Source organism: Amia ocellicauda, chromosome 13 (assembly GCF_036373705.1).
Source record: "Amia ocellicauda isolate fAmiCal2 chromosome 13, fAmiCal2.hap1, whole genome shotgun sequence".
In the NCBI taxonomy this organism is placed as follows: domain Eukaryota; kingdom Metazoa; phylum Chordata; class Actinopteri; order Amiiformes; family Amiidae; genus Amia; species Amia ocellicauda.
The window spans coordinates 29,556,902-29,584,380 of record NC_089862.1 but is presented as its reverse complement, the minus strand read 5'-3'; the positions used below and the strand labels follow the sequence as shown (position 1 = coordinate 29,584,380).

At 43.9% G+C, this 27,479-nt stretch overlaps 2 protein-coding genes across 4 annotated transcripts; one reads left to right on the top strand and one right to left on the bottom strand.

Moving 5' to 3' along the window:
• Positions 1 to 351: 351 nt before the first annotated feature.
• rfc1 (replication factor C (activator 1) 1) lies at positions 352 to 19,418 on the bottom strand. 3 transcript variants are annotated; one of them, XM_066720526.1, is made up of 25 exons: positions 19,347 to 19,417; positions 16,777 to 16,890; positions 16,174 to 16,240; positions 15,341 to 15,457; positions 12,016 to 12,269; positions 11,391 to 11,468; positions 10,400 to 10,471; positions 9,885 to 9,978; positions 9,061 to 9,512; positions 8,022 to 8,126; positions 7,072 to 7,251; positions 6,779 to 6,883; positions 6,302 to 6,677; positions 5,824 to 5,936; positions 5,569 to 5,683; positions 5,272 to 5,360; positions 4,617 to 4,754; positions 4,259 to 4,354; positions 4,062 to 4,160; positions 3,579 to 3,733; positions 3,302 to 3,419; positions 2,845 to 2,990; positions 2,374 to 2,587; positions 1,331 to 1,516; positions 352 to 1,113 (listed from the first exon to the last, which is right to left on the bottom strand). In XM_066720526.1, exons 1-25 carry the CDS (start codon positions 19,392 to 19,394, stop codon positions 1,012 to 1,014), a joined length of 3,633 nt encoding a protein of 1,210 aa, XP_066576623.1. In that variant the 5' UTR covers positions 19,395 to 19,417; the 3' UTR covers positions 352 to 1,011. The 3 variants fall into 3 exon arrangements, with proteins under 3 accessions (XP_066576623.1, XP_066576624.1, XP_066576625.1); XM_066720527.1 differs by lacking the exon at positions 19,347 to 19,417 and adding an exon at positions 17,975 to 18,102; XM_066720528.1 differs by lacking the exon at positions 15,341 to 15,457 and having other exon boundaries at positions 19,347 to 19,418.
• Positions 19,419 to 19,582: 164 nt separating this feature from the next.
• On the top strand, positions 19,583 to 26,393 carry klb (klotho beta). Its single transcript, XM_066720529.1, has 5 exons — positions 19,583 to 20,430; positions 21,599 to 22,112; positions 22,396 to 22,664; positions 23,357 to 24,506; positions 24,875 to 26,393. Exons 1-5 carry the CDS (start codon positions 19,690 to 19,692, stop codon positions 25,291 to 25,293), a joined length of 3,093 nt encoding a protein of 1,030 aa, XP_066576626.1. The 5' UTR covers positions 19,583 to 19,689; the 3' UTR covers positions 25,294 to 26,393.
• Positions 26,394 to 27,479: the final 1,086 nt, after the last annotated feature.

Below are 27,479 nucleotides of genomic sequence, written 5' to 3'. Positions count from 1 at the left end.
TATTCACCTTCCACACTGAGCTTCATTAATGCATGCTGAATTATTTACAGATAAACTGTGGCAATGGCTCCATAGAATCCATCAATTTATACTGTATAGAAACACACGATTCTGACTGAATGAGAGGTATAGAGAAGACTAGTCTACAAACAAACTTGTCTTAGATCCCTTTTTCTAATTGGAAATTGTGCAAACAGTTTCACATGTTCTATAGTACTAAAATACGTGGTTAGTTCTGAGTATACATTAAATGCAATTTTAACACACTTTCAATGTCAGTATGTAGTAATAAGGCTGGCTGTCATGTTTCAGGCCATCTTTCACGTTGTTAAAAACCCGACATGATCAATATTCAGTACATTATTCCTTTATTTTTTCCAAAATAAACATACAAAACAAAAAAACCTATACAAAAATAAATGCAGAGCATCCCAGATATCTGGGAATTAATGGTTCAGACCGACAGCCGAGCAGAGAAGCTCTTTATTGAAGGTAAACTACAGTTCAGCATTTAAGTGTAAGTGTCCTGCCAAGTATCAAAAACAAATATACTACAAATACATATTTACACCGTGTTACAGTCACACAATACCTATCATAGTGATTATGGCATCAGCGCTACACAAAGCATAAGCAACCTATTGGCTATCAGAGTACTTAGTCCTTATGTCTGAGTGACTGAACAGAAACTCCAGTGAAAACTGAGCAGGAGTGCGTGGCGATGTCTGCCACTGCTGTCAACACATACATGATCCCTAAAAAATGTTTTATTACAAAATAAATCTCTGTACAGGTGTCTTGTAACACAGCCCTTGAGTGATGGACAAAGCAGAGTTTTACCTCATGGTTCCCTGCTGTCCATCACTTGCATAGAAGGTGTTCCTCCCACGCACAGCAGGAAAGGGTGGTCTAACAGTCAGCGGTGCGTCCGGCGTCCGGCCCAGCAGCAGGATGGCAGGGGTGGACAGCAGTGCATTGTGGGGCGTGGGGAGCAGAAAGGGCTCTCCGCTCTCACTTGGTGTTCTTGCCTTTGCCTTTTCCTTTCCCCTTGCCTTTGCCAGAGTCCCCAGCTTTCTCTTGGGCCTTTTCCTTCGTGGCTTTCACCTTCTTCTTCTGTGAAGGTAGAGCATTTTAGAGTCCTCAGCTAGAGAGTCAAGTCATGCCTTTATGTATAGATATAAGTGTGGAATATAGATATGCAAATAACTGACAGAGTATTTCAGAAGCATCTAATACAAGGGCAGACCTGCTGCACATCTCTGTGCCAGGCTGATGGGTCAAGTTAATGGCTACTATTAGTGCCGTTTGATTAGCGCCTAAACTCCCTCACCTTAATCATGGCATCCAAGTCCAAACTCTCCTCCTCCTCCTCGTTGTCCTGCGGCTCGTCCTGCTCGTCACCCAGCTCGGGGTCCCCGCCCGTCACAGTGCCCCGCCGCGCCTTCTTCACCGCCTGCTGGGAGTACGGCATCATGTGCGCCTCCTTGTTGTACGTGCGAGTGAAGGCCGCTTTGACCTGGAGAGGCCACACGACATGAAAACCGTTAAAACAACGGAGCAAGCCTCAAAAGCAGCGAAACACTTGTGATCCATCCTCGATCTTACTTCTTAGCATGAGAACCCAGATTAGGAGCAGCCACCTGCAGAAGCAGTAAAGAGCTTCTTAAAATGGATAGCAAGGGAGAAGAGAATGTAATTAGCGCGACACCAGTGTTGGTGAAACTGACAGCCATCAGCCATTACTCCACCGATAGAGAATTAGCACCCGTCCGACTGTGGCATTTCAAATTAAGCTCTCCAGCTCCGAACAATGCTTCACTGGCTTCCCATTTTGTTTTCAGAAGCATCTCTGGACCTGCAATCCTCTGTACACAGAGCAGCTCAAGAGTCAGTCTGTAATCCCCGAATCAAGACCTGTGACAGAGATCTCATAGCCCCCCACTTTCCATTACAGCGTCTAAATCCCCCAGGCAATTCAATGTCAGCCTTAAAATCTGACACTCATACCATAAAACCTAATGCTGAATGTTATATTGGCGCTCCTTAGAATGGCCAACACTGCAGAGATGACACTGAACATCAATAAACTTTCACATTAAGCTACAGTGGGTTTGAAAGTATTTGTCTTTTCCCATCTTTCCAGTATCTGTGGCATTTCCAGAGATGGACTCTCGGTTAAACTCGTTCAATATTTTGACCCCTTTGTCTCCTTTTCCGCCTCTACACCATATTTTCTTTGCTGACTGTTTTAAATGCATGTTTTCCATGATTAAACTGCTGCTGTACAGCACAGGACCCCAACAGAGAAGCCCCCTGTCCTGTATGAGGCCAATAGGCACGGTAGGGAGTTTGTATGTTGGAGGTTTGGCTCACCTTAGGGTCGAGTTTGGAGAAGGGGTCGGGCCGCCCGCCCCAGCAGCTGATCTCCATGATGTTGTCCACGTCCTCCTTGACGATGTTGTAGTCGTCCATGAGCTGCACGGCCTGTGGGACCCCCTCGGCCCCGCGCTGCTGCAGGGGTCTGACCAGCGCGTCGCGCAGGAACGGCAGGTACTCCTGGTTCACCGCCTGCCTGCTGGCCAGGGTCCTGTCAGGGACAGCCGAGTCCGTTCAAAGATCACAGCTCACACCACACGCTCGCACCTCCACACACAGACAAACACACACTCCCCGGCTCAGCACAACAGACATACAAACTGCAATCTCACATTCACCTCGAGCCGAAAACGGCAACTCTGCTGAAGACACAGCTATGACACAAGTGAGCCTGGACTCAGTCGAGAGCCCGTACTCGTCTCCATATGAGCCCAAACGTGGAAACACCCTGTCTTCCCAGCAGCTCACCTGAGGCACATGTGCGTGGCAAGCTCCTGCACGATGCGGCCATGTTTGCCGGTGGAGGAGAACTTGCCCAGCCAGCTGGGGAAGGACGGGAACTGGCTCATGTAGCCCCTCATCAGCTCCCCTGGCAACACGCTGGCATAGATGGCCTGAAACACGGCAAGAACACTGTCAGGAGTCAACACTACAGACGGATGCCCAATCCCGGCCAACACCCCAGTGTGCAGCTGAGCCCAATCCAGCACTCATCCTGTCTGAGGGCAGTGGAGATGAAAGCATTAGACTGATGGAATTCTGTGTGCACTGGGTAATCCAGCCCCCAGCCCTAGCCAAACACAGAGCCTAACTTTACTCTGTCTGCATCATTACTCAAATCTACAGCCCGACTATGCTAAACTGAGCAAAACACTGGGACAAGAACAAACTTTTAAAAACAAATAAATCAAATCAGTGGACCTACCTGTGTGGGCAGCAGGGACCACACCTGCCGAGAGCGGATCTGCCGGTCCACCAGGTCCCCGTCACAGATGCTGTCGGCCGTCTTACTCAGCAACATCAAGTGGTTCTTCATGTTGTTCCTGCAGAATGAGAGACACACGCCGGCACTGTGAGGCCAGGTAAACCAGTAACACCTCAGGCAGCAGTGACGAGCCTCCAGCCTGCAGCCAAGGTTTATCAGTGAAAGGGTCAGTACACCACCACACGGCCACCCCAGGGTTCCCCACGGTCACACTCACCCCGCAGCAGCCGGCCTCACGTGGATGTAGTTCTCCTGGACAAACAGGGGCGCCAGGGAGTAGTCGTGGAAGAAGAGGTCTGACTTGTCAATCAAGGACATGTGAGCGGTCTCCTCCCCAGCAGTAAACACCTTCCTACACACATCAAAGGGTCCCTGAAAGCAAACACCTGGTTAACCGAGGTCCTGCCCTGGTTTGGGTTCCACAATAATACAAACCTGCTTCAGCATTACATTTCAAAATGATACTTCCCATAGAACTGCCCAGTTGTTCCTTTCCTTTTCATTAGGTTTCCAACCTCCCCCATCAAGGAAGGCCATAAAATGACTATTTAAGTGCAGCAATGCCACAATTGAGACGGATTTAGAGACCATATCTGTCTAGTAAGCAGTGCTGCAAGTTTATTCTTTAAGGACAGACATTAATTTAAAATGGAATTAAAAATGCTCATTACAGATTGTTAAATGAATGTGGCAAACTCACCATTTTAATGTCTTTCCTGGCATTGTTGGCATCGCTCTTCGCCTGGTCATAGGTCATCACTTTGTCCCGTGCAGACCACATACTGAGGTTGTGCAGAATCTACCGATCATAAACGGAGAACACACGGCACAGTTATCCCTTAAGGGCACTTCAGTTATTCTGGGCAGCATCTGGAAAGCCCTGGCAGACTCACTCACCTGTCTAATGTCCTGATTAGCAGCCAGGATGATCTCATTTAATGCCGGCGGTGGCACCTTCAGACCTTCTTTGAAAGCAATGGACATCATAGCCCCCTAAAGGATAAAGAAACCCTTTAATGGAGTCAATATCAAACAAGAACGACTCGCTCCTTTGAAAACACTGTCGTAACACAGAACAACAAACTCCAAAATGGCGCAAATGCTTGAAAACAAACTTTGGTGTCACCTCCTTCAGTAGATATCAAACTTCACTGGTTTCCTACACATTCCTGCTGAGATTTCCTACTTCACCATGAGCTTAGACAGGAAGGCCCCAATCTGCCCAATCGCTGGGAGTGTGAATGGGCGCTCTCACCTTGATCTGCTCCACCCGGGGCCTCTGGAAGCGCAGGTCGAAGCAGTGATGGACCAGGGAGCGCATCTTCTGGTGGTTCCGGTCGTTACACATGCAGATGATGGGAATCTTGGTTTGCTTTATGAGCCCGATCATTTCCTATAAAGGCCAGAAAATGCTGGGTTATAAGTACTAGACAAGCACCCTAATCTGCAAACTACAAAGAGGTTTTTTGCATTTATTCAATGGGTTGTATCACTTAAGATGCATCTGCCAGCACCAAAACTGTACAGCAAACATCTAGTGAATATCAAACTGATGAATGTCCAAACTATGAAAAATGCACCGAAGACTTCAATTCTGACGCAATGTAAAACAAGGCATGGGGCTCTGGGGCCAGAAGAGCGCTTTATCAACCCCCTTATCACTGTATTGATGGCACATTGACAGGAGATTTCTAAACCAAGGGTCAGAGGTTATTTCCTTCCCTGCCTTGAAAAACACTTAACAAATTACACACCTGTTGAAGTGCAGGACTTTTTAAGTTCTGTCTTTGTTATACAAGGAAGCATCAAGGGTTATCTCGCTCTCTAAAGAAATGTGTAGGACAAGCCTCAGAGAGCGCAAGACCAAACGCAAGACGCAAGACCGTCTTTCATAGCGTTCAGTTCTGTACCTGGATGCCACCCCTGTCTTCATTCCCCGCCATCCCGTCCACCTCATCCATGATCAAGACATGTTTACTGCTGACCGTCTGAGAGGCCCCTGGGAGAAGAGAAGGAGGTGTTGAGTGGGTCTTGCACACACACTGCTCTGGGACAACAGACAGCACTGCTTGATCCTACTGGGGCCAGCAAGATGACCTCGCATTTCTGTACTGCGGTTTGATGCAAACTGACGGAAGTCTGGGTAGGAGAGCCCTTCACATGTCTTTGGTGGAACCCGTCACACAGCCACAAAGACCAGAGCGTACCCGAGTAGAAGTTCTTAATGCTGGTGTTGTTCAGCGACTCGGCCACCACTTCCTTCAGGCTGTTCTTACTGCGGGTGCAGCTGGCATTCATCTCTACGTAGCTGAAGCCCAGCTCCTAAAACCCAATGAAAAAGCAAGAAGGCCACACATTAAAATCAGGGTTTTTCCCCAAGATGCAGCAGACACGTATATGACAGAACACAGCCACACAGTCGGTGCACATTCAGGTAGTCCCAGGTGCCCCGGCTCACTGACCTCACAGACAAGGGCAGCAGTGGTGGTCTTGCCCACTCCAGGGGGTCCCGAGAGCAGGGCTGCTTTGAAGGCAGAGCCATCGTCTTTCCCTCCGAATTTGGAGAACTTCATTGCTGCAGACACACAGTTAAAGGGACATTGTCAATTGAACATCTGCACACAATCACTGTAACTCCACTGGCGTGAATACTAAATAGGAAAAATAATGTAGCCCCTGGAACTCATCTCGTTCACACTAATTGACGTTTGTTGCTGGGGGGGGGGGGGGTGTGTTTTACGGCACCCATTTAATGACTAATGAGTATAAACAGAAAGCTTCCTGTGCTTAAGTGTTTTCTCAACTTATTAGTCCATCAGGTTTCAGCCTTCAGCCAAATCACTGACAGACTGTAAAATATCGTGCTTTAAACAGCTATGAAAAAGGCCTCTTCCTAGGGCTGCAGTAGTTCTCAGGTTACCTATAGGAGCGTGTCTGTACCTGCGGGCTTCTTCTCGCCAGCGTTGTTGCGATGCCAGTTGCGCAGCCAGCGTAGCAGCTTGTTGGCACAGCTCTGCTCACCCTGCTGGCCAATGATGCTCTTCAGAGACTGAGGTTTATACTTGTCCACCCACATCAGACTCTCCCCCGCACCCTCTCGGAGAGCTGTAGCCCCCTCTGGCTCCCGCTTGAAGGACAGGCTCTTCTTTGCATCGCTCTTCTCCCCAAGTCTGCCCGCTCTCCCTGGAGAGCTGGCTGCCCCCCTCAGCCCCCTCTTCTGGGGCGTGGGAGTCCTCTTCTTCCCCCCAGATGCCGCTTTCTGAGGGGTCTTGGTCTTCGCAGTCCGCTCTGGGGTTTTCACCTTTTGCTTTTTGTTCTGAAAGAAAACAAATGATTTGCATATCACCCCAACCCCTCCTACAGTTCAGATTATACAGGACCACAGGAAGAATCTGGGTCAACTCCTTTGTGTCTTACCTCAACTTCAGCCGCTACCTCGTACTTGGACCTCTTGCCTGGCTGGGTGCGTATTAGATTGAGCAAACCATCTTCATCCAGGATTTTGGTGCCAAAACTGTGAGCCTAATACAAACAACAGGAAAATCAAAATAGCGCCAAGGCCAAATTAACCAGGCAAATCAAAACGATGACCTATCATTACTAGTCAAAATCTATTCCAAGCTAGTGGGTATAAATAAAAATAAAATACCCAGACACATTCTTCATTATAATGCATCAAATGAGCACAGGGGTGTGTTTGTGAAGCTCACCTTCTCAGTCTTGGAAGCACCACAGTCTCTGCCCAGCACCAGGTAGTTGGTTTTCTTGCTGATATTACCAGTGACCTTCCCACCATAACGCTCGATGAGAGACTTGGCATCATCGCGCTCCATGGACTCCAGGACACCGGTGAGCACGAACGTCAGTCCCTCCAGACAGTTCTCAGCTCCCTGACAAATCACACATGGAGACACTCGGGAATCCAGGAGAATCCAACTCACGGCCACAGCAAGGACTATACAGCACATCGTTCGGTAAAAAGGGTGCTGTTTGGTGGCACTTTTCAGAGTGTCTTTTCCATTTAAAATGAAGAAGTGCCCGAGAACAAACACTAAAGTGTTAGTGATCGATGGGGGAGTGTTTCACAGCCGCAATATCTCCCTCTCTAATGGCACTTCTCAGAACTCGGCGCGATGATACAGTTTTCTGCAGCGGGACGTTAATGGGCTATTGAGGACGCCGACTCATCCATCAGCATTACCTCTGTCCTGGAGCTACAGTGAGGATGGGCTCAAAGGGCGAACCGAACGATCTCCACAGAGCAAGACATAAAGGCTGGGGTCATGGCACACTCGGAGAGGGAAACCCAATTTTCTGTTTTTTTATAAAGGCCACATTGAGCATTTTGTACTGGATGAATGCATTGTGCTCGACATCATATTAAGAGTTTACGCATTCAGTTGAAATATTCCTAGCAGCATTTGTCTTGAATACGATTTAGTAATCAAATTGTAAATAAGAATAACTTTTCACATAACCAGTCCTTATCTGCCCATTAAAATAAAACGACCTTTGCTATGCCTGTGAAAGTATACATAATATCTACCCATGGCACAAGCACTTCAGACTGATCCAGATTTAACACATTTGGTAAAATCTTTAATAAATTGTCATAATACACCAGTAACTCGTCACCTTACCAGTGTGTGCTGCTCCTTACCTGGGGGATTTCCTTTGAGCCCAGCGCTCGAGGGCCTTCTCTGTTCAGGTAGTTGCGGAACGCCTGATAGTTCGGCCGTTTCTTTTCCGAATCTTCAGGGCTCGACTGTTGACATTCAGGGGCCGAAACAAAAATACAGACGTGTAAAAAGCAATTCCAAAATAAACAGTACACCATGCCATGTGCCAGACCAAGATAAACTGAATTCAGAAACCACTGAGGTGCATTTTTAACATCAATCGGTAAAACACACCTTTAAAACAAGCAATCACGTGATTGTTCTAGAAACGTTATAGGGATCTGATTTCTGTATTATCAATAGGGAAAACAGACGGCAGGAACAGTAATGATAGATAGTAATGACATTTTACGTTTGTGGGATATAGGTCCACAAGCTCTTTAAGGCTTTTTATTTTTTACAATATGAACCTAGGAGTTAAGAATTGGGCAATGACAAACCGAATGCCACAGGCCTTCAAAAGCATGGACAGAAGGTATGATTGTGGGCATTAAGCAACTATAAGCACATTCCTCATCAGATGCATTCATCACCTCCACTGAGGCCTGTACCATGCCATTAAAGCCGCATTAAGCTGGTACAGCCCTGGGGCATGTCTCCATCTTTTGCAGAAGATCATCAAATCGCAATAAAAGGTTTCTGAACGAGCTAATGCCTGCAGAGTTATTTGTGGTATAAAACTTTCAAAACGGTTTCTACAGAATGAATCTGCTCGGGTTTTGTTACTGTGGAAACATAACTCGGATGCAAGAACTCCGTCATATCCTAAAATATTGTCTGGAAAAATGCTGCCCTACATTGCTAATTTCCCTGAGTAAGTAGTCAAATAGTAAGGCCAGTAAAGGGACTGTCTAAAAATGTATCACCTGATAACAGCAGGTTTCTTCCTTAACTACAAATGACAGACTGGCTTTCCCAATCAGGTACATAAACATATACATTAAAAAAACACACAAACACTTGAAATCACAGACGCCCAGCAAGGAAAGGAAAGCCGGTCTAGAAGTTTCTCATTCTCACCTCAGATTTCTTGGGGGAGATTTTTTCAGTTTTGGGTGTGGTTAGGGCTTGTTTCTTGGGAGAAACAGTTTTTGATTTGTGCGCGATGGGCTCCGGGGCCAGCTCCTTCTTGATGGTCTCCTCTTTCCTTTTCATGAGTGCCAATTTGGAGCTGGCTTTCAGTGGAGAGGACTTCCGTGGAGAGGGTTTCTTGGGAGAGGCTTTTTTCGAAGTGGGCTTCTTGGGAGACGGCTCCTTGGGAGTGGGCTTCTTGGGAGACGGCTCCTTGGGAGTGGGCTTCTTGGGAGACGGCTCCTTGGGAGTGGGCTCCTTGGGAGACGGCTCCTTGGGAGTGGGCTTCTTGGGAGACGGCTCCTTGGGAGTGGGCTTCTTGGCGCTGTCTCGCTGGGGCCGGCTCCCCTGGCTCTCTGGTCTCCCGCTCTCGTCCTTCCCATTGTGCTGAGAACTCAGAGCTTCAGAAAGCAAGGAGTGAAGGAGGAGACTGACTGTTCATTCCAACAGAATGATTACTAAAGCCCTTTAACAGTTATATATTAAATGTATATGTGACAACAAAAACAGTAGTATCTGAATATCCCACATGCCCCTGTAACTTTTCATTCATGTAACTCATTAGATATAAATCTAACCAAATCTCACAAAGCATGATGTCATTTTGCTTCCCCCAGGTCCCCCAGAAAGAAGCATAGGTTAAATAACAATAAGTTATTCAGAACTGTAGTAAACAAGCATGAAAATAACTGCTGATCCTCAATGCATTTTAAAATATTTTTAAAATTATAATAATAGAATAAGGGGCTTTGACGCCTGCTGGCTGCTCTCACCTTCTTGTTTCTCCACGCCTCTCGGTGGTTTGACTGGACTGCTCTTTGTCAGCGTCATCCCAGGAGAGGGCTGATCCTCTGAATCCTTTCGAGCCTGCGGGGGGGATCCAGAGTCAACTCAAAGTGGGTCCACTTAGGAGGACAGAACAGGCCACAGTGCACAGACAGAAAACACAGCTTAATTTCCCTGCTCTTGGAACTGACAGCCATCTTCACTTGAAATGTGAAGGATACGGATTGAATGGAGGGCTAATTAGGAAATACTTATGAAAGTTTTTTCCTGTGTGCTGAAAACATGAGCTAAGATTCATTACCTGCCATTTCAAGGCACTAAAAAGCATTTGAAGACATTTTAATTGTGAATATTCACAAGTGAAATTCAGGTCACAAGAGGACTGTAAACCAAAAGTGAAATACAAAAAACAATGACAACAGGAGGCAACAGGAACAAACATAGACCGGGTTGGGGTTGTGAATGCGAGAGCCCCCTGATACAGGATTGTTTCGTTGCATACCTTTTTGAGTTTTGGCGGCTCGTCCAACATGGCCAGTGTTCTTGCAAACTCCTCATCTTCATGTAACTGTTTCTGCAGGAAGGAAATGTCAGCTTTCACAGGGATGTAAAAGGGCTGACATGGTATTTACAGTAAACAGCACTGTAACTGATAAAGGCCTCTGCCACTGGTGAGGGGCTGGGTTCAAAGACGACCAGGCTTTTCCCACCTTGCCACGCAATGCCAACCCACGTGGTTACCCAGGCACCTGCGACCCTGCCATGTTGGCAGCGAGAAAAACTGTTTGAACCAAGAGTGTGCAGGGCGGACACAGTGCATGTTTGAAACGGTGTCTTTGTCTCTCCCGTGCTGGAACCAGACTTGGAAAAACAACACAAAACAAAGCCAGTGCTGTTCAAGCGGTGAACGCAATGCAGTTTATCTCCATGGCAGTGATTAATTATGATCTGTGCCAGCACACAACAATGGAGATGATGGCAGTCCGTAAAAACAACTTCATATGCAATTTCTTAATCCAATATTGGTTTACTACATCTGGAAAAGGGTATGAAAAGGGGACTCAAAATCACACATTACACAGCAAATCTAGGTCAGCACAAGTGGGTTAATGTGACATTTTATTCCAATAGAAATTAAACATACCTTGCGGTCTAATTATAGACAGCGCCAATGTTTTCTATTTTTAATATTGACCGTAGATAGTTACCGTCAGTTCTGTGTGTTGCACTGTTATGTTTTTACCAACACAATTGTCTGAAATTAGATTGCTGACAGTCTTCAGACAAGGCCACCACCAATTTATTTGTAACAAAATCATTTCAAATTCTTTAGTTTGGATCAGACATCCATGGTACAGCAAAGGATGGTATGTGGTGACAGTAAATGTATGCATTTCAAATGGCATCAAATAGCTGAATTCCTAGCCACCCACTCCAGGCAACAGAGAATGGTGGGCTAGTGGCCATCTTTTCCCTGCTACTGGTCCCCTTACCTCCAGATCATCATCCATCTGCAGCTGCTGGGCAATCGCCTCGTCGCTCAGCGAGGCGTCTTCGGGGCTCTCTGAGGGCTGATAGAGATGCACCATCAATACCAGACACAGCAGCGCTCTCCCCTTGCATACCACAGCAAGAGATCCAACACTTGCATCAGGGAACCCTCAATCAAGCCATCATTTCGTGGCTGATCATAAGTGTAGTGTTCCCCGAGAGGAGGGTGGCATGAGGACTGGTCATTTAAACCAAAACAAACTAGAAGGCAACAGATGCTCAATAATATTAAAGAAGGTGTTTCAATAAACGATGGAGACAGAGGCGTGACTGTCGAGATTTGGTTAGCGATGACCCCAGGGGCTCCCTTGAAAAAACAGAGTTGGAACCAGAAAACTTAAACACTTTTATTCAGTCACAGGCACAGCTCAGCTTGGGTATGTGAAATATGAGAAGATAAGGTGGGGTTATAATTGTATATTAGTTTAGGGGCATAAATCCAAAATATTCTGACTAAAACACAGGGACAGAAATGGAGCAGTTTGGTATTTGATGCACAGGTGTGCAGCAGACGTGTTGGTGGTGGTGGAAGGTGGAAGGTGCAGGTGGAAGTGGCCCAGTACTCACCGCTTTCCTCTTGCTGCTCGCCACCAGCTTCTTGTCAGACCTCTGAACGCTGCTGCTGCCGAAGTAGTCCAGCACAGAGGTGGGGATGAGCTTCGAGGGAGTGGCTGCTTTTGGTGGGGTGCGGCTAGTGGGTGACCTGACGGGCGACTTGATGGGCGACTGCTTCCCTTTGGTGCCACGGCTTCCAGCCGACGCACCATTCTCCTTGGGCTTCACAGGCTTTTTCAGGGACTGAAAGGTGTCATCTTCTTCATCTGAAAGCATCAGAAACAAAACTAGTTCAAAGCCACATACCTGTAGCAGCCAAAAATACAGCACTAAATAGCCTTTAAACTAGCGTTTGTATCCATCTGCAGGCTCAATAGATGGAGAACTAGACTTTCAATCAGTACCGCCCAAATCAAGGCCAGATTACTTTTAAAAAAACTGGTATAATTCAAGACACTTACTGGTACAATACTTATCTAAAGGGTTACTCACTTCAATATGTGGGAGGAGGGGGAGAGAAAGACAGGTAGGCAGGTCAACACAGACCCGAGAGAGAATGTTGCTTAAGAGGCCACTGAAAAAGTACTGTAAAAGTACCAACATATCATGTTTCTAAATCAGGTTTAAACTACGATAACTAAAAAACTACACAATACGACATGCACTGAAATTTTATAATTTACTGCAGGCATTTCTGAGAACAAACATCACAATGATGGTTATTGCAAAGTTTAGGGAGAAGCCAAAGAGCACTGACTGAATAACCGGCCTTGCTACTTACTCCTGCTTACTTATTTATTGTTGGAACTTCTATTGTTTTACTGTGACTTCTCCTATGCCCCCTCCTTTCAGCACATACCTCGGACTTCACCGTATTATATCCGCACTTGTTACCTCATTGAACTAGGATACATTGTATTTGATATTGATTGCACTGCTGCACGTTTGTAATGCTTAAATTGTATTTTGTATTGACTGTCTCCCAGCATTTTTGTAATGCTTATTGAGTAAACAGCCCTGGATAAGGGCCTCTGCTAAGTAATAAATAAATAACAACTGGACTGTGGCAATCCCACTGTGTTGCAACTTGTTTCTTCCTTTTCTTTTTCACAGAAAACCATTCACTGCATGAACTGCTTCTCTTTGCAAAACAAAGATTTATATAGTGGTTCTTCCTAACAATACCTTTATGTCTTTGGTAGAAAATGCAATATATAAGCCTTCTGGCCAAGCAGTTAAGAGTCTTAAATTAAACTGAGTTTAATGTCAGACATGAACCAAAAACTATTAATCAATCCATGATCATCTCTTAGAATCCATCCCACAGTGAAGAAACTCCTGGATAATGGCACTGAAGAGAACAGGAACCTCAGTTGATCACACCCAGGCTTTTAAAATCAAGTTACACTGCTGGAAATGTCACTCAGATTGTCTTACCGAGTACAATTGCACAGACTTGGGAAGTTGCAACATGGAGGAGACTGCGTCTAATGTATTTGTTCCCCTGTCACAGTCAAATATGATTAAGCAGCAATAAGACAACTTGCCTTTTTTTACCACTTGAAGAAACATCATACTTCTCAATTAAGTTTACTGCCAATGTTGTTTTTCTTCCTTACTGGTATCGTTTGAGGCGTTTTGATCACAGCTCAGTCCTCGTCACTTCAACTATGTTTTTCCACATGTTTCCAATAACTTTTTTTTTTTTAAATATAATAGTTATTACACTGCTGCACTACTCTAAGCATGATGTTGTATCAGTAAACCAAGTAAACACTTTGGAAATGCTTGATTTGTAGGCTTCCAGTGCAGTCGTTGTATATGAGTTATAGTGAGTTTATCCTCCTCATGTGTATTTTATCGTATTATTCTCATCCAAGCGAAATCCACTCTTTAAGGGATGATCAATAGTGCATTACAAAGTAGCCATAACAATTCTGCTTCATTATCTCCACATATACAAACATGCCATACAGATAAAAAATAAATGGCATAAAACTATAAAATTCATTGGGAACAATTAGGGCAAGGAGCACAGGCATTATTCCATGTTGCTGTGAATTCTGAATGTTTAACTAAATTAAGCAAAACTGCAAGCATGCAGGACAACTCTCACTCCTGAATGACCCTGGAGAGACATAACCGTATAGGTTTTAGAGGGATCCTTGTCTACTGCATTTCAAAAGCCTTGGAAACAGGTGATGTAGACTTGATAAAGAAAGGTAGCAATTGATTTAACCAAATTGTGACGTCTGGGATGGAAAGCAGAAGACAATTTGCAATAATGTCATTTTGCCAGTATACTTGGAAATTTGGAACTAAGTCCAAAATCATGTATAGATGGCAAAATGGTGGTGGGATTAATTATGGCTTCTGCGAGACGGCCATACCACTAACACAGTGGCAGAGGGCGGGGGGAGAACAAGCAGAGCGTCCCCCAGGCTGTGTGAGACTCTCAGGGATTAAAGGCCGAGCTCAAGGGTGACAGCCCTGCTGCAGCATTAACAGCCTTGAGTTTTGGACCTGCTGCCAATGTCTTCGTAATCATCGTCCAGATAAAATTTCCATTGCACACAGAACACCATAAACCTGCAGGGTGTGTCCTAAAGGCTCCCTCATCAGCACATTCGATGGTGAAGGGAATCCAGCAGAGGGGCAGAACGATTCACCAAGATCAAAGCGATACCTCAGTCCAGAGAGAGAGCGCACAATTATTACATGATCGCAAAACAGAGGAACGCCACTCAGGTGAAAATGATCCAAATCAAGGTCATGGGGATCTACTTCCAGACCAGTTTTTAGTTTTTTGCTCAATTCCTCAGAAACCACTTTCTGTATTCGCATGAAGTGCAATGTGCAATTCTCAGTTATTAGGAGACCAACGTGTTTCTATAGCAAGTAGTGAATGATATATTCATAATTACTGAGCATAAATCAAAAACCTGATCCTTTTTATAGCTAGCCCAGACTTGAATTTGGTAAAACGATCGAGGGGAATAAAGTGTTCTGCACTGTGGTTCACCACAGCTTTACTTTGATCAATTGCGAGAGTATGGGCGCTTGGGCCGAAATCACACGTCTGCAGTGCTGAGTGAGCATGGGGGGAAGCCACCAAAGAATAAATCAAACAGTTTGGCATCACACACATTTACACACACAACACCGCTCTCCCACACTGTCTGGGTGATCAAACACTTACGCTTTGCTTTACAGGTACTGGGGTTTACAGCGGTACGAGCTTCAATTCTCGAAGGGTAGCATACAAAAAGTTCAACGAGAGGAAGCCAATCTGGTCATCAGAAGACCCTCAGTAAAAAATGCACTGGAAGATTCTTACCTGTTTCTGACACATATTGAACAGGGTCCTTTTTAGGGGGTGGTGTGGGTTTTTTGGAAGTCTTATTATCCTTGGGGTATATCTTGGGCTTTTTGTCAGGTAGTTCCTCGTCTGAATCTGCAGTACACAAGACAAGGGAACGTGACTAATGGTCTTGTATCTATGTATGCAACCTCTGAGCTAATGGGAAACGGGACTGCCTACGTTTTACATTGCCGTTCTCAAGCATAGTGGTTAAGATGGGGGGGCCATTACTGGAGAATTTATTTTACTGCTTCTTAACCAACACTTTTTGGCAAAAGAAAGACATTGTAAAATTGGATATGGAAATAGATGCAGAAGATGTACTTCCACCCCACCACCTACCTGACAGGCCCAGGGTAAACAATTTAGAAATGTATTCTAGACTTTGAATATCTGCACCCTTGTTCTTCATATAATAGCTTTCTTGGATTGAACAAAACAACAAGGAGAAGCCATGCTGATATATTATGTCAATACTATGTGCCAGTAAACTGCTTAGTTGATGTACTCTTTCTAGGAACACTGCTAACCCAAGGATTTTGTCCGATGAATATTTCACAATAAATCCCAGTTTTATTGAGCAATTCCTGCTCCTGCAACTAATATCCATTTTCCTTACTGTCAATTGTCCAATATAATGACCTCCTTATTGCCATCACTAGGTGGTCATCTGCTTTTCTATGCTGAGTATTTGCGTAGCCTGCAGGCTTACACTTCAGCTGACCCTAACAGAAAAACCCAATTTGGTTCTATCATGGAGGAAGGTAGCAAACAACAAGAAAGTTTTTTATACAATTCAGACAACGCACCTGATTCAATCCGGTTTCGTTTCTTTCTCTTTGCTGACGATTTATCCTCGCTCTTTGGGCTCTTCCCCTGAAACACACGGCACAGTCACGTCTCACAATCGTGTCGCTACAGCTGTCCAGCTTTGAAAAAGGAAACTGGCACACTTGGATTTGGCATTAACAACAGAAGAGTGATCTCTGAGAGGGCCCTGTCTGTTTTGTTCATTTGAATTCATACACACTTAGTTGCAGTCCATACTGAGCTCCTGCACTCGTCCTTGCCTTTGATAAGCTGTTCAAAAGGTCAAGCTGAGGGTCTGCTGTCAGGCCACACATACTGGAGAGAACTGGGTCCTGGCCTCTCTGAAACATTAGGGCGGACAGGTTTCAACTGGAACATCCATGCTCCATGTTTTTTGCCAACTAATAAAGCAATGATTAATTTTAAAACTAGTTAATTGGAGTGAGGAGTTCTTATATATGCTACTTCCTATTCATTAAGGATACAATTTGTGATAGTGCTGCAGACTTTATATAATAAATGATTACAGTGTTTTGAGCATGTATTAAATCTTGAGAAACCTACAGGGCTATGCTCTCTCATTATCATGTCCCAGCACTGACCTTAGCCCCAGACTTTTTCTTCTTCCCGTCATCGGGAGCTTTGGGGTTCCCATTTTTTGATGGTTTCTCTGAAGGTTTACTTTGCGTCTTCGCCCCAAAGAATGCCCTTATGTCCTGCACACATTAGGGAGAAGAAAAAATTAAAATCAGACACAAACAAACATTTAATTGTGCCTTTTAGGAATTTTCAAATGCATTTACTCTACTTATTACATCTCAATATGCCAAGTGTTCCTAAGAGTCAGGAAATGGATTACAGATGGTTAACAGTTTACAATAATAGCTACTGGCAGTTCAGGTTTTCAGTATAAGGATGATCTCTCTCTTTTTTTTAGATTTTTTTTTTCTTGGTCCATCATTTTGTGCAAGAAAGTGCTTCTCCTGCACTTTTAAATAATCAATTGAAAATACCTATTGCAAGAGATAACTGATTGTAGGATTCCCCATGAAGCACATTTCTGCACATCATTCAAACCCCTCCGAATGTTTCCATTCAAAAAGTTACTTATTATCATTTATCTCTGGCCAAATACTGGAAGTTTATTCTCTCACAACACAATACAGAAACCACTTTGTTTTATTGTATACCTTCATATAACACTTGAACAGTGCAGGTTTTGCAAGTGGCAGAGACCATGCATTCATGCACATCCGCAATTGATGTTTTTGGAAGAACTGCAGAAGGCTCACCGATAAAGCAGCCCTCTGATTTCATATTAATATATCTAAAATATATCACATGCATCATGTGTTTTCTACCTTAATCAAACGACATATCCCTAAATCGCAGCACTGTGTTGTAGTGTTATGTAATTTCCCTTACCTAACTCGTTTATATAACCCCATCAGAATGCGCATGTTAATCAAATACCTTTTTGGGTCCATAATATTAGAAACCTAAGTTACTGGTGCTCAACTGCCATGTTGTTGATGCGATGACGCAGCTTGTACACTTATTTAAATCATATAACACTTAGGTAAACACGTTTCGTATGCATTTGTTAGATCATTTAACCCAGCATAGCGTGTAAAATAAGAATATAGTAAGCAACCTGGTTACTAATTATAAATGAAATCCCGAACTTATCCTGTCACGTCATATTACACGATTATCGTTGTTTGTCCAGCCACGAAAAGGCACGTTTAACAGTCGTGCTGTCGTTTGAACAACACAAGGCTGCGACTTGCTTTTACTTACCATACTTGCTAAAATACGTTTGTTGTGTTAAATTTCAAAGCCTGTATACATCTACCCTCCTAGACCAGATTGGCGCCAAGCATGTTTCAGGCGCTGCAAAATGACGCAGGTCTGCGGCTGCTCATGACACATGCGACTCGCCCGCCTCGGCAGCATGCACAGCGCCTGTGTCTACAGCGAAAAGGGTGTCTAAATAATAATAATGCAACTGTATTGTCCATTCAATAATACTTAAACTTGAGAAAAATGGTCAGCTTACATTGTGGCACAATTACACACCAAAAACAAGACAGCAATGTACACATTCTCCCATATTAATAGCACATACCTACACACATGCCCTGCCGTGCAATTAACATACACCTACACACACTCTGTCCCATAAAAACAACACCTACCTGCACACATGCTCTCTCACTCAAACACACACTCACTTTTTTTTTAATGCCAGAGGAACATTACATCCTTGACCAGTAACTGAAATGAGGAATTAATTGGATGGGTATTGAAAAGCTTTTCTTCTGACTGCTTGTTGATACAGATCTGTTAATTGTAGCTGTTTGATGCCTGTTATTTTACTTGCCTGGTTGACAACTCTTGCCATCTTTGTTTTATTTATTTTTTTACCAAGATGACCATACCACAACACTATATTAAAAGTAAGAATACTCTGAATTAGAGATTTATAAATAGACATGAAAATGTCCTTGCCAACATCAAAACCTTTTTCCTGAGATGAAAAATGATAACAGCTATACCTAATCTTGCCAGTTTTACAGTGTGTTTACAAAGATCCCATGTCTGTCCAACAGGTTTTGTTAGTGAATGTAAGTAAATTAATACATTAATTTTAATATTATATTAATAGTTGTCATGAGATTTACAATAGAAAATCTATTTACAATATAACTATTATATTAATCATTCAGGATCTGGGGACTATTTTTAGACTTTAAATTCCTGAGAACATAAACAAAAAGAGAGAACATTTCTACAGAACATTTACATTATTTTGTCCTGATGTGATATACCATTATTAGTACATCAATGCTGAAAGGAAAGTGTTATTTCAATCAGAATGAGATGTTCACTATTTCTGCTACATTAGTGTGTCCAGCAACACCTAGTCTTTCATACTAGGCAACTAATTTTTACAGTGTTGATCTATTAAAAAGAAACTCTCAGTCAGAACAAAGGTTTGCAGAGGACGACACTAAGTCAAATTGTGTCGATTTCAGATTAGCAGCCTGCCAATTGTTTCAGTTTGCTAATTATTACCTGTGGCTGATGAAGTCACTGTGTTTGAGTAACACCTCTGGCAGGGGCGCACAGATAGTATGCAACAGCCTGTATGCATTGCATATTTACTTACAGAAATGTGCTTGAAGGATCCTTGCTGTACAACATGTGTGTGTGTCATTGTTCCATTGTGGAGGGTGTGTTTGAACAGCCCCCAGTGGAGAATGTCCTAGCAGCAGCTTGCCTCCTCCCTGGCACAGAGATCCCTCTTGTGACCCATCCTTGAGATCACAGTTCAGGCTAATCATTGACAGAGCTCCTACTTGCCTCAGAAGATTTTTATACTAATGGTGTGATAAGGCAGTCCAGCAGTCCACTCTTCAGATGGAGGCACCGCAGCAAGCCTTTTGTTTTGTTGCTTCTGTTCTCTGTTGTTCTTGTGTGACTCCAGCCATTTTTGAGTCCCCCGGCTCGTGATGGGCACCCAAGTTTTGAAGAGACTCGTGTTCCTCCTTCTGTGCAGCTCTGGGGTTGTCCACGGTCTGCCAGGAGATGGGAGGGAAGTGTGGGCGGGACAGGTTCTCTTGAGCCCGGTGAATGAGACCCAGCTTTTCTTGCACCGCACGTTCCCCAAGGATTTCCTCTGGGGGGTGGGGAGCGCTGCCTTCCAGGTGGAAGGGGCTTGGGACCAGGATGGGAAAGGTCCCTCCATCTGGGACCACTTCACTCATTCTCGCAGCTCCCGGTTTGCCAAAGCCACAGGTGACACTGCCAGCGACAGCTACAGGTTGTGGGAAGAGGACCTGGCGTCACTGAAGTTCTTAGGGGTACGCTCCTATGGGTTTTCCATTTCGTGGCCCAGGCTATTTCCAAACGGGTCAGTGGAAGTTCCCAACAAGAAAGGAGTAGAATACTACAGCCGACTTCTTGACCGTCTCAGACAGGAAAACATTGAGCCTGTAGTCACTCTGTACCACTGGGACCTGCCCCAGGCACTGCAGCAGAAGTACGGTGGCTGGAAGAGTGAAGCACTGGTAGATATCTTCAACGACTATGCTGCGTTCTGTTTCAAGAGCTTCGGGAGTCGTGTGAAGTACTGGGTTACAATACACAATCCCTATCTGGTCGCTCTGCAGGGCTACGGAACTGGTCAGCATGCTCCAGGGGAGGCAGGGAACTCCACAGCTGTCTTTACTGTGGCGCATAATCTAATCAAGGTGAGTTTGTGGGACTGATAGGATGTAATGAGCTTTTGAAGCATGGGTTCAGGAGAATTCCTCTTAATTTAACGCACACACATTTCACATGTCCCACTTATATCTTGAAAGACATTTGTGCACAATCATTATCAAATACTGTATCTTGTTGTAATGCAAAGAGAGTGAACCTGCCCTTCTAGACAAAACCATCAGACGATAGAACTGCAATGTAAGAGCACTGGGGTCTTTCAATGGTGAGATCACAGTTATACATTATGATAATCAAGACTTGCTTAAGACATTCAGGTACTGCTGCTTATAAAATCTATAGGAAAATGTCACAATAAGTTAATGACTAATTTTCTACACATTTTAAGTTGTTTCTTTTATTTCTTTCAATAACACGTCTGTTCCTATAACCACACAAATGTGAATTACATTTTGTAAATTGGAAGGAGCAAATTATGTTATGTAAAAAAAAACAAAAAAAAACTTGAGAACTATGGTGTTTGGAGATTTCTTTTAACATCATACTTTATTCAGATATACATGTTGCTATATGGTGAGCTTTTACTGTTCATGTTTTATTATCCCTAACAATGTGATTGTGAAATGTCTTAAGTTTAGGTTGCAGCAAAAAATCACATGTTGGCCTTTGCATAATTGATTGTGATGAGTTGTTTAAAGCAATGCATGTGTCGGAAGCTCGCCACCAAAGAGCCAGCTGTGGCAAGAGGCTTCACCGTCAACAACAGAATAGTGAAAAGCTAACGAATTAATAACTGACAGTTAAATAAGCCGTGAAGGCTATAACAATGACGATTTCCTGACAAAGCCATTTGATATTGCAACTTTAGGGCATACTTTATAGACCCACACTACACAGTGTCACATGTCTGGAAAGCATGATGTTGTCATACAGATTTATTTTTTATTTTTTATTAACTATAGGTTTGAAGTATCTCTAACTATAGTTACAGCTTACACACATAAATACATATTTCAAAATATAGACTGAAGAATCAGGATTACTGCCCATACATTGATGATTTTTTAATGAAATGACTGCTTATAATAACCTTAAAGTCTTTTATGCCTCACTTCATACAATGAATGAACACAACAGAAAACGTTATTTACACTCTTCTTGTTTTTTTCTTTTATGTTGTTGTGGTCATTGTTTTAGGCCCACGCTAGAGTTTGGCACACATATGACGAGCAGTTTCGAGACCTCCAGAAAGGACTGGTGTCCATAGCTCTGGGATCCCACTGGACTAAACCATTGAGGGGAAAGGTTAACAACTTAAGCATTGAACGCTGCCAGGAGTCAATGGAGTCTGTTCTTGGATGGTTTGCAGAGCCCATTTTTGGACAAGGTGACTACCCTGCCAACATGAAAAAACAACCTCGAGGAATTCTGCCTGTCTTCACAGAAGCAGAGAAAAAATACATCAAAGGGACAGCTGACTTCTTTGCCTTTGCATTTGGGCCCAACAACCTGAGACTAGCGCAGAACTTGGCAAAGTTGGGCCAACAGGTCTCCCTTAACCTAAGGGAGGTCCTGAACTGGATCAAACTGGAATACAATAATCCCAGGATTCTGATTGTGGAGAACGGCTGGTTCTCGGATGCCAGGGTTCTGACGGAAGACACCATTGCTATATATCTGATTAAGAAATTTGTCAATCAGGTTCTGCAAGGTCAGTAGTCATTTTGTTGCTGTGTACTTTTTAAAAGCATGCTGTAATGTAGCATTGTCAAACTACACTAAAGCTTAGTGTAATGTTTGTGTTAGCTATCTCCTCAATCACTGATTTGGGAGATTTGAACATATAACTCTTTCACTCTTTCCTTATCGGGAACAGGCTGAACCTTTTGGAAAATACCAGCTGTGTTTTACTTTACTGGTATGTAAGAGAGGACAATGGCTGTGTTTCTTGGTTTGTTTGTTGTCTTTTTAAAAGTGCATTGCTTGTGTTGCAGCCATTGTCCACGATGGTGTACAGGTGTGGGGCTACACAGCATGGTCCCTCGTGGATGGTTTCGAGTGGAACTACGGCTATACAATCAGAAGAGGGCTGTTCTACGTGGATCTCATGAGCAGAGACAAAGCAAGGATTCCCAAATCATCAGCCACCTTCTACAAGCAGGTCATTTGGGACCATGGGTTCCCCGGGAAGGAGGGGAGCCAGAGTGTACAGGGTCAATTCCCCTGTGACTTCCACTGGGGTGTCTCAGACTCGGTGTTAGAGGCAAGTGAGAACACATGAAAATAATAGAGCACATTCGTGTGGCGAAATGAAGCTGTACTATGTAGATATAGTAACTCGATATAATATTTATACCAGTATATTTCTTCGTATGTTATTGTGTTGCTGTTCCAGTCATATGACCCCAGTTTGATTTTTTGTTTATCGTTCGACATGCTTGCTGACTACACCTGCTGGAGTATTTTGACTCTTGATAACAGGAAATGGCACAGGAAGTATAGCGTTACTGCACTTATGCCAAGCCACACATTCCCCTGTCAGGAAGCATTCAAAATATTTTGTTTGCTGAAACAATGAATGAGCCTAAAATATAACCATAAAGGCAAAGCAGACAGAACAACAGAGGCAGCTAAAATCAATTTCTAAAAAATACAGAGGTGGCAATCATTTAGGCTTTGAAGGTTTGTAATTAGTAAGTATGATGCACACTAAACTCAGTAGCACTATATTGCAAATACAAGATGAGAATCCATGATACCAAAAGCAGAAAGTTAGCAAGGGCAGTTCATGGACTGTGAAAAACACACAAAAATCACAAAAACCCAGGTTGGTGAGCTAGTGTGAAAGGGGCTAATGAAGTTGTACACAACGAGTGACTGACCACACTAAAAAGGAACCAGCCTACTTGATGAACCCTGTTTCCTCACTGGGATGAATTTGGCTCTGTGTTGCAGGTGCGTTTTTCTCCCTCCTCCCCTCAGTTCACCGATCCTAACCTCTACTTGTGGAACATCTCTGGCGATGGCACTCTCCAGCCCGTGTCTGGGACACAGCTGAAGACCCGCGGGCCGCAGTGCACGGACTTCCTCACCCTGCAGAGGCACCTCCACCTGGTGCAGACTACGAGGGCAGGCCACTACAGGTTTGCCATGAACTGGTCCCTCATCTTACCAAATGGCGACCTATCAGCCATCAACACAGAGGCCTTGAGATACTATGGCTGCGTGGTCACTGAGCTTCTGAAACGCAACATCCAGTCAACTGTGACACTGTACTACCCCACGCACCATCACCTCCTGGGCCTCCCTGCCACTCTGCACGATGCAGGAGGCTGGCTCAACCGGACGACCGCCCTCGCTTTCCGGGACTACGCCGCCCTGTGTTTCAGAGAGCTGGGCCCATGGGTCAGGCAGTGGATCACCATCAATGAGCCAAACCGTCTGAGCCACGCCTACAACGTCAGTAGCAGTGATGCGTACACTGCCGGGCACCACCTGGTCCTGGCACACGCATTGGCCTGGCGCCTCTATGACAAGAACTACAGAGCCCTGCAGCACGGCCTGGTGTCCTTCTCCCTGCATGCCGACTGGGCTGAGCCCGCCAACCCCTACCTGGAGTCCCATGCTGCTGCCACCCGCAGGCTGCTGCTGTTTGAGCTGGCCAGCTTCCTGGACCCCTTCCTTGGCAACGGAGACTACCCTGCGGAGGTGCGCGCCCACCTGCAAGAGAAGAACAGGGCCGGCCTCACCCGGTCCTCCATGCCTCGCTTCACCGAGGCAGAGAAGACGACTGTCCAGGGGTCGCTGGACTTCGTGGCCCTGAACCACTTCACCACCCGCCTGGTCCGCCCCCACCGCATCAATGGCAGCCTGCCCAGAGATGACCATGACTGCGAGCTGATGGCGGACATCACCTGGCCCAGCTCGCCTATGGGCCTCCCAGTGGTGCCCTGGGGGATCCGCAGAGTGCTGAACTGGGTCAGGGACCGCTACGGGAACAGCATGGGTCTTTACATTATGGCCAGCGGCACGGATGACAGGTCGCTGGACAATGACCAGCTGAAACAATATTACATCAGAAACTACATAGAGGAAGCCCTGAAAGGTGAGATCTTAGTTATTATTACAGTATATATTATAAGGAAGGGTTTAAAACATAAACAATTTTCAGTTTATTATAAGTTACAATATTTACATTCAACTGTGCCATTCCTAGTTTCATTTGCTATGTAATGGAGTTCATGAAGTGTTCAACAAGGTTCTATTCTGGTTCAATTTAACCTGCACTGTTATTCTCTAATCCACATGAAGGAAAGAGAACATATTCTCATTGTATCATCCAAAGAAGTTACAACCAGTACAATAAGATGTGACTAGTGCACGGGTTGGTCTTTATATCTTGTAGATTAACATCTGGCCCATGAAGCTAGGTGAGATCACTGATGAAATTGTTTCCCCTTTTGTGCTTTTTAGCATATCAACTGGATCATGTCAATGTGAAGGGCTACTACGTTTGGAAGCTACAGGACAAGGACGCCCCACAGTTTGGGCTGTTTAACTCGCTACACTTTCAGTCCAGTGCCAAGTCCTCCCTCAGCACTTACAAAGAGCTGATCATCAACAGAGGCCTCCCCTCGGAGACGCACACAGCCACCTGTGAGGACACAGAGCACAGGAGCAGCTGCGCGGTGTGCCTGCTAGTCCTAGAGAGGAGACCTTTCTTCTTCTTCGGGGCTTGTCTCGTCCTCATGCTGTCACTGCTTACTGTGGTGCTGGTCACTGGCAGAAGGAGACGAGGGAAAGCGAAACGCAAACGGCAGCCCCACCTGCGATGGGACAGAGTGGCCCTTCAGCGTCTGAGAAGTCCTGTGCACAGTAGCTGCCTAAAATAGAACTGAGCAGAGCTGCGCTGATAACAAAATGCACTTAGAACTCCAGGGGTTTGGAAAGAAGACAACATGAGCACCTTTCACACTAGCATCCTCTACCCAGGTTGATCCTACCCATGATACACCTGAAGTGGGTCAAGTATGCACTTTCACATTACAATTTCAGTACATGGGTTGGATACTGGCAGTGAAGGAAATACACAAAATACACAAACTCAGCTCAGATCAGTCCTGGGTGACCCACCTCCTGCACGCTTTCTACCCATGTAAATGCCTGCACACTAATGAAAAGCATATCCCACGTTGAAGTGTTAGTGTGAAAGGGACTATACAGATGCTTGTTCTGCAGCTACTTGTGTTTAGAGGAAAATTTGAAATTTTCTTTTCTTTTTCTTGAGCAGAGTTTCATAGTGGATGGCCCATTACAGCACTTTTATGATAATTTCATTATCTGCACTCACTTAGCAAGCGGACTACAACATTAGTCTGTTTTGTAATCTGTGTACTTTTAGTCAGCTTTCTACTGAGCTAAACTACTGGAAGCAGTTTTCTTTCTGGGAAAATTCTGTCTCTGGACACACATACTGTTTCGCTATGTTTCGTAGTTGTAGGCCAGCTATGTGAACATGATGTTATTGAATTTTAAGATTGACCTAAATACATTGGGATTTCACACTTATGTACCTCCGTTTACAACAAGGCAAAGATGTTTTTATGGCCACTATTTTCAGAACAGTTTAATTTATTCCCAAGCTCTGTAAATCCAACTATATCAGAATTGTTGACATTCAGCATGTTATGTGCTAAAAAAAATGATATACAAAACTAGATTTTGCCCTATAAAGAGCAAAACAACAATCATCCTTGTTTTATTGTGGTTTGTTTTTTTCTTTCTGTGCTTTGTATTAATTCAACAGGGCTGTGTATTCTGTGTTGGATTCCTTTGGCACACTCTGATGAGTAATCCATTTCTCATTCAACCACTGCATGGTATAATTAAGCTATGAATTGATCTGTCATTGTGTTTGTATTTCGTGACAAGTGAATGAAAATAAAATACAGTAATGGTGTATTTATAATTACCTGACTGTGAGAGCCTGAGTATATTCCCTACTAACCTTCAGCTGCAAAAGAGCCAGTGAATTCACCTAAAATCTAGTGCAAATTTGCATTTCAACACTGTTATACATACAAAAGAGTTACAGTTATCGACATATACATGTGTTTGAACTATAACTCCCAGAGTAATTACTATGTGAATTAGATAATTAAAACAGACAGGTGAGAGTCTGTGACAGAATTCAGAGAATATATGCAGATGTGACCCACAAGAAGGTGAATAACTTAATACAAAGTTTTACATGTGAACCAAATATTGATGCTGCTTTTTAGTTGGACTTTAGTGTCCTGTTGTCTCCATGGATTTCTCCTACCACTGTGTGTACATATTACTTCTACAGCTTCTATAGAAAAAACAAGATCAGAGAACAAGTATGTGTGACATCATTGAAAGAGTGAGGATGTTAAAATGTGAGATCAGAGATGAAATAAAGAAGTTATGAAATGAATCCCATTAGATGAAAAACAACCAAGAAGACCACATTGAAGATTAAATCAGACGTTTTTCTGGAGCAACTTGGAAAAGAGATGCTGTAGATAGACAAATCTTGGCAAGGCTTTCACCCAGCAGTGGATCAACAAAGGCAACTGCTGCTGTTGAATACATATATTAAAATATAGTTTAAAATGATTTGTACATACTTTCAATATTCAATTATATATATATCACAATTTGTAATATCTGAACAGTTTAGTTAGTTATTTGGTAGATTGTAGTTGAAGATATTTGTTTAATATTATCCATGAGTTATTCTGCTCTGTTGAAAACATATAAAGCAATGACTCCTGTGTGAGATTACATCCTAATATTCCAACAATGTGACAGAAATACAGTTCTTGATATCTCAATATTGTCATTCATAAACCCATAGCCATGAAAACAATGTTTCAGCCTGAGGTTCTATTGAGTCGTGGCTCCCTCTAGTGACTAAATGTTGAAGTTACAGTATTAACCTATTCAATGCTAAAGCTCTGAAATGTCCAAACTGTAGTTTACAATTGAAAACCTTTTCAACATGATACATTTGTATGTAATATATCACATGCAAAACAAAATATATTACCAATAC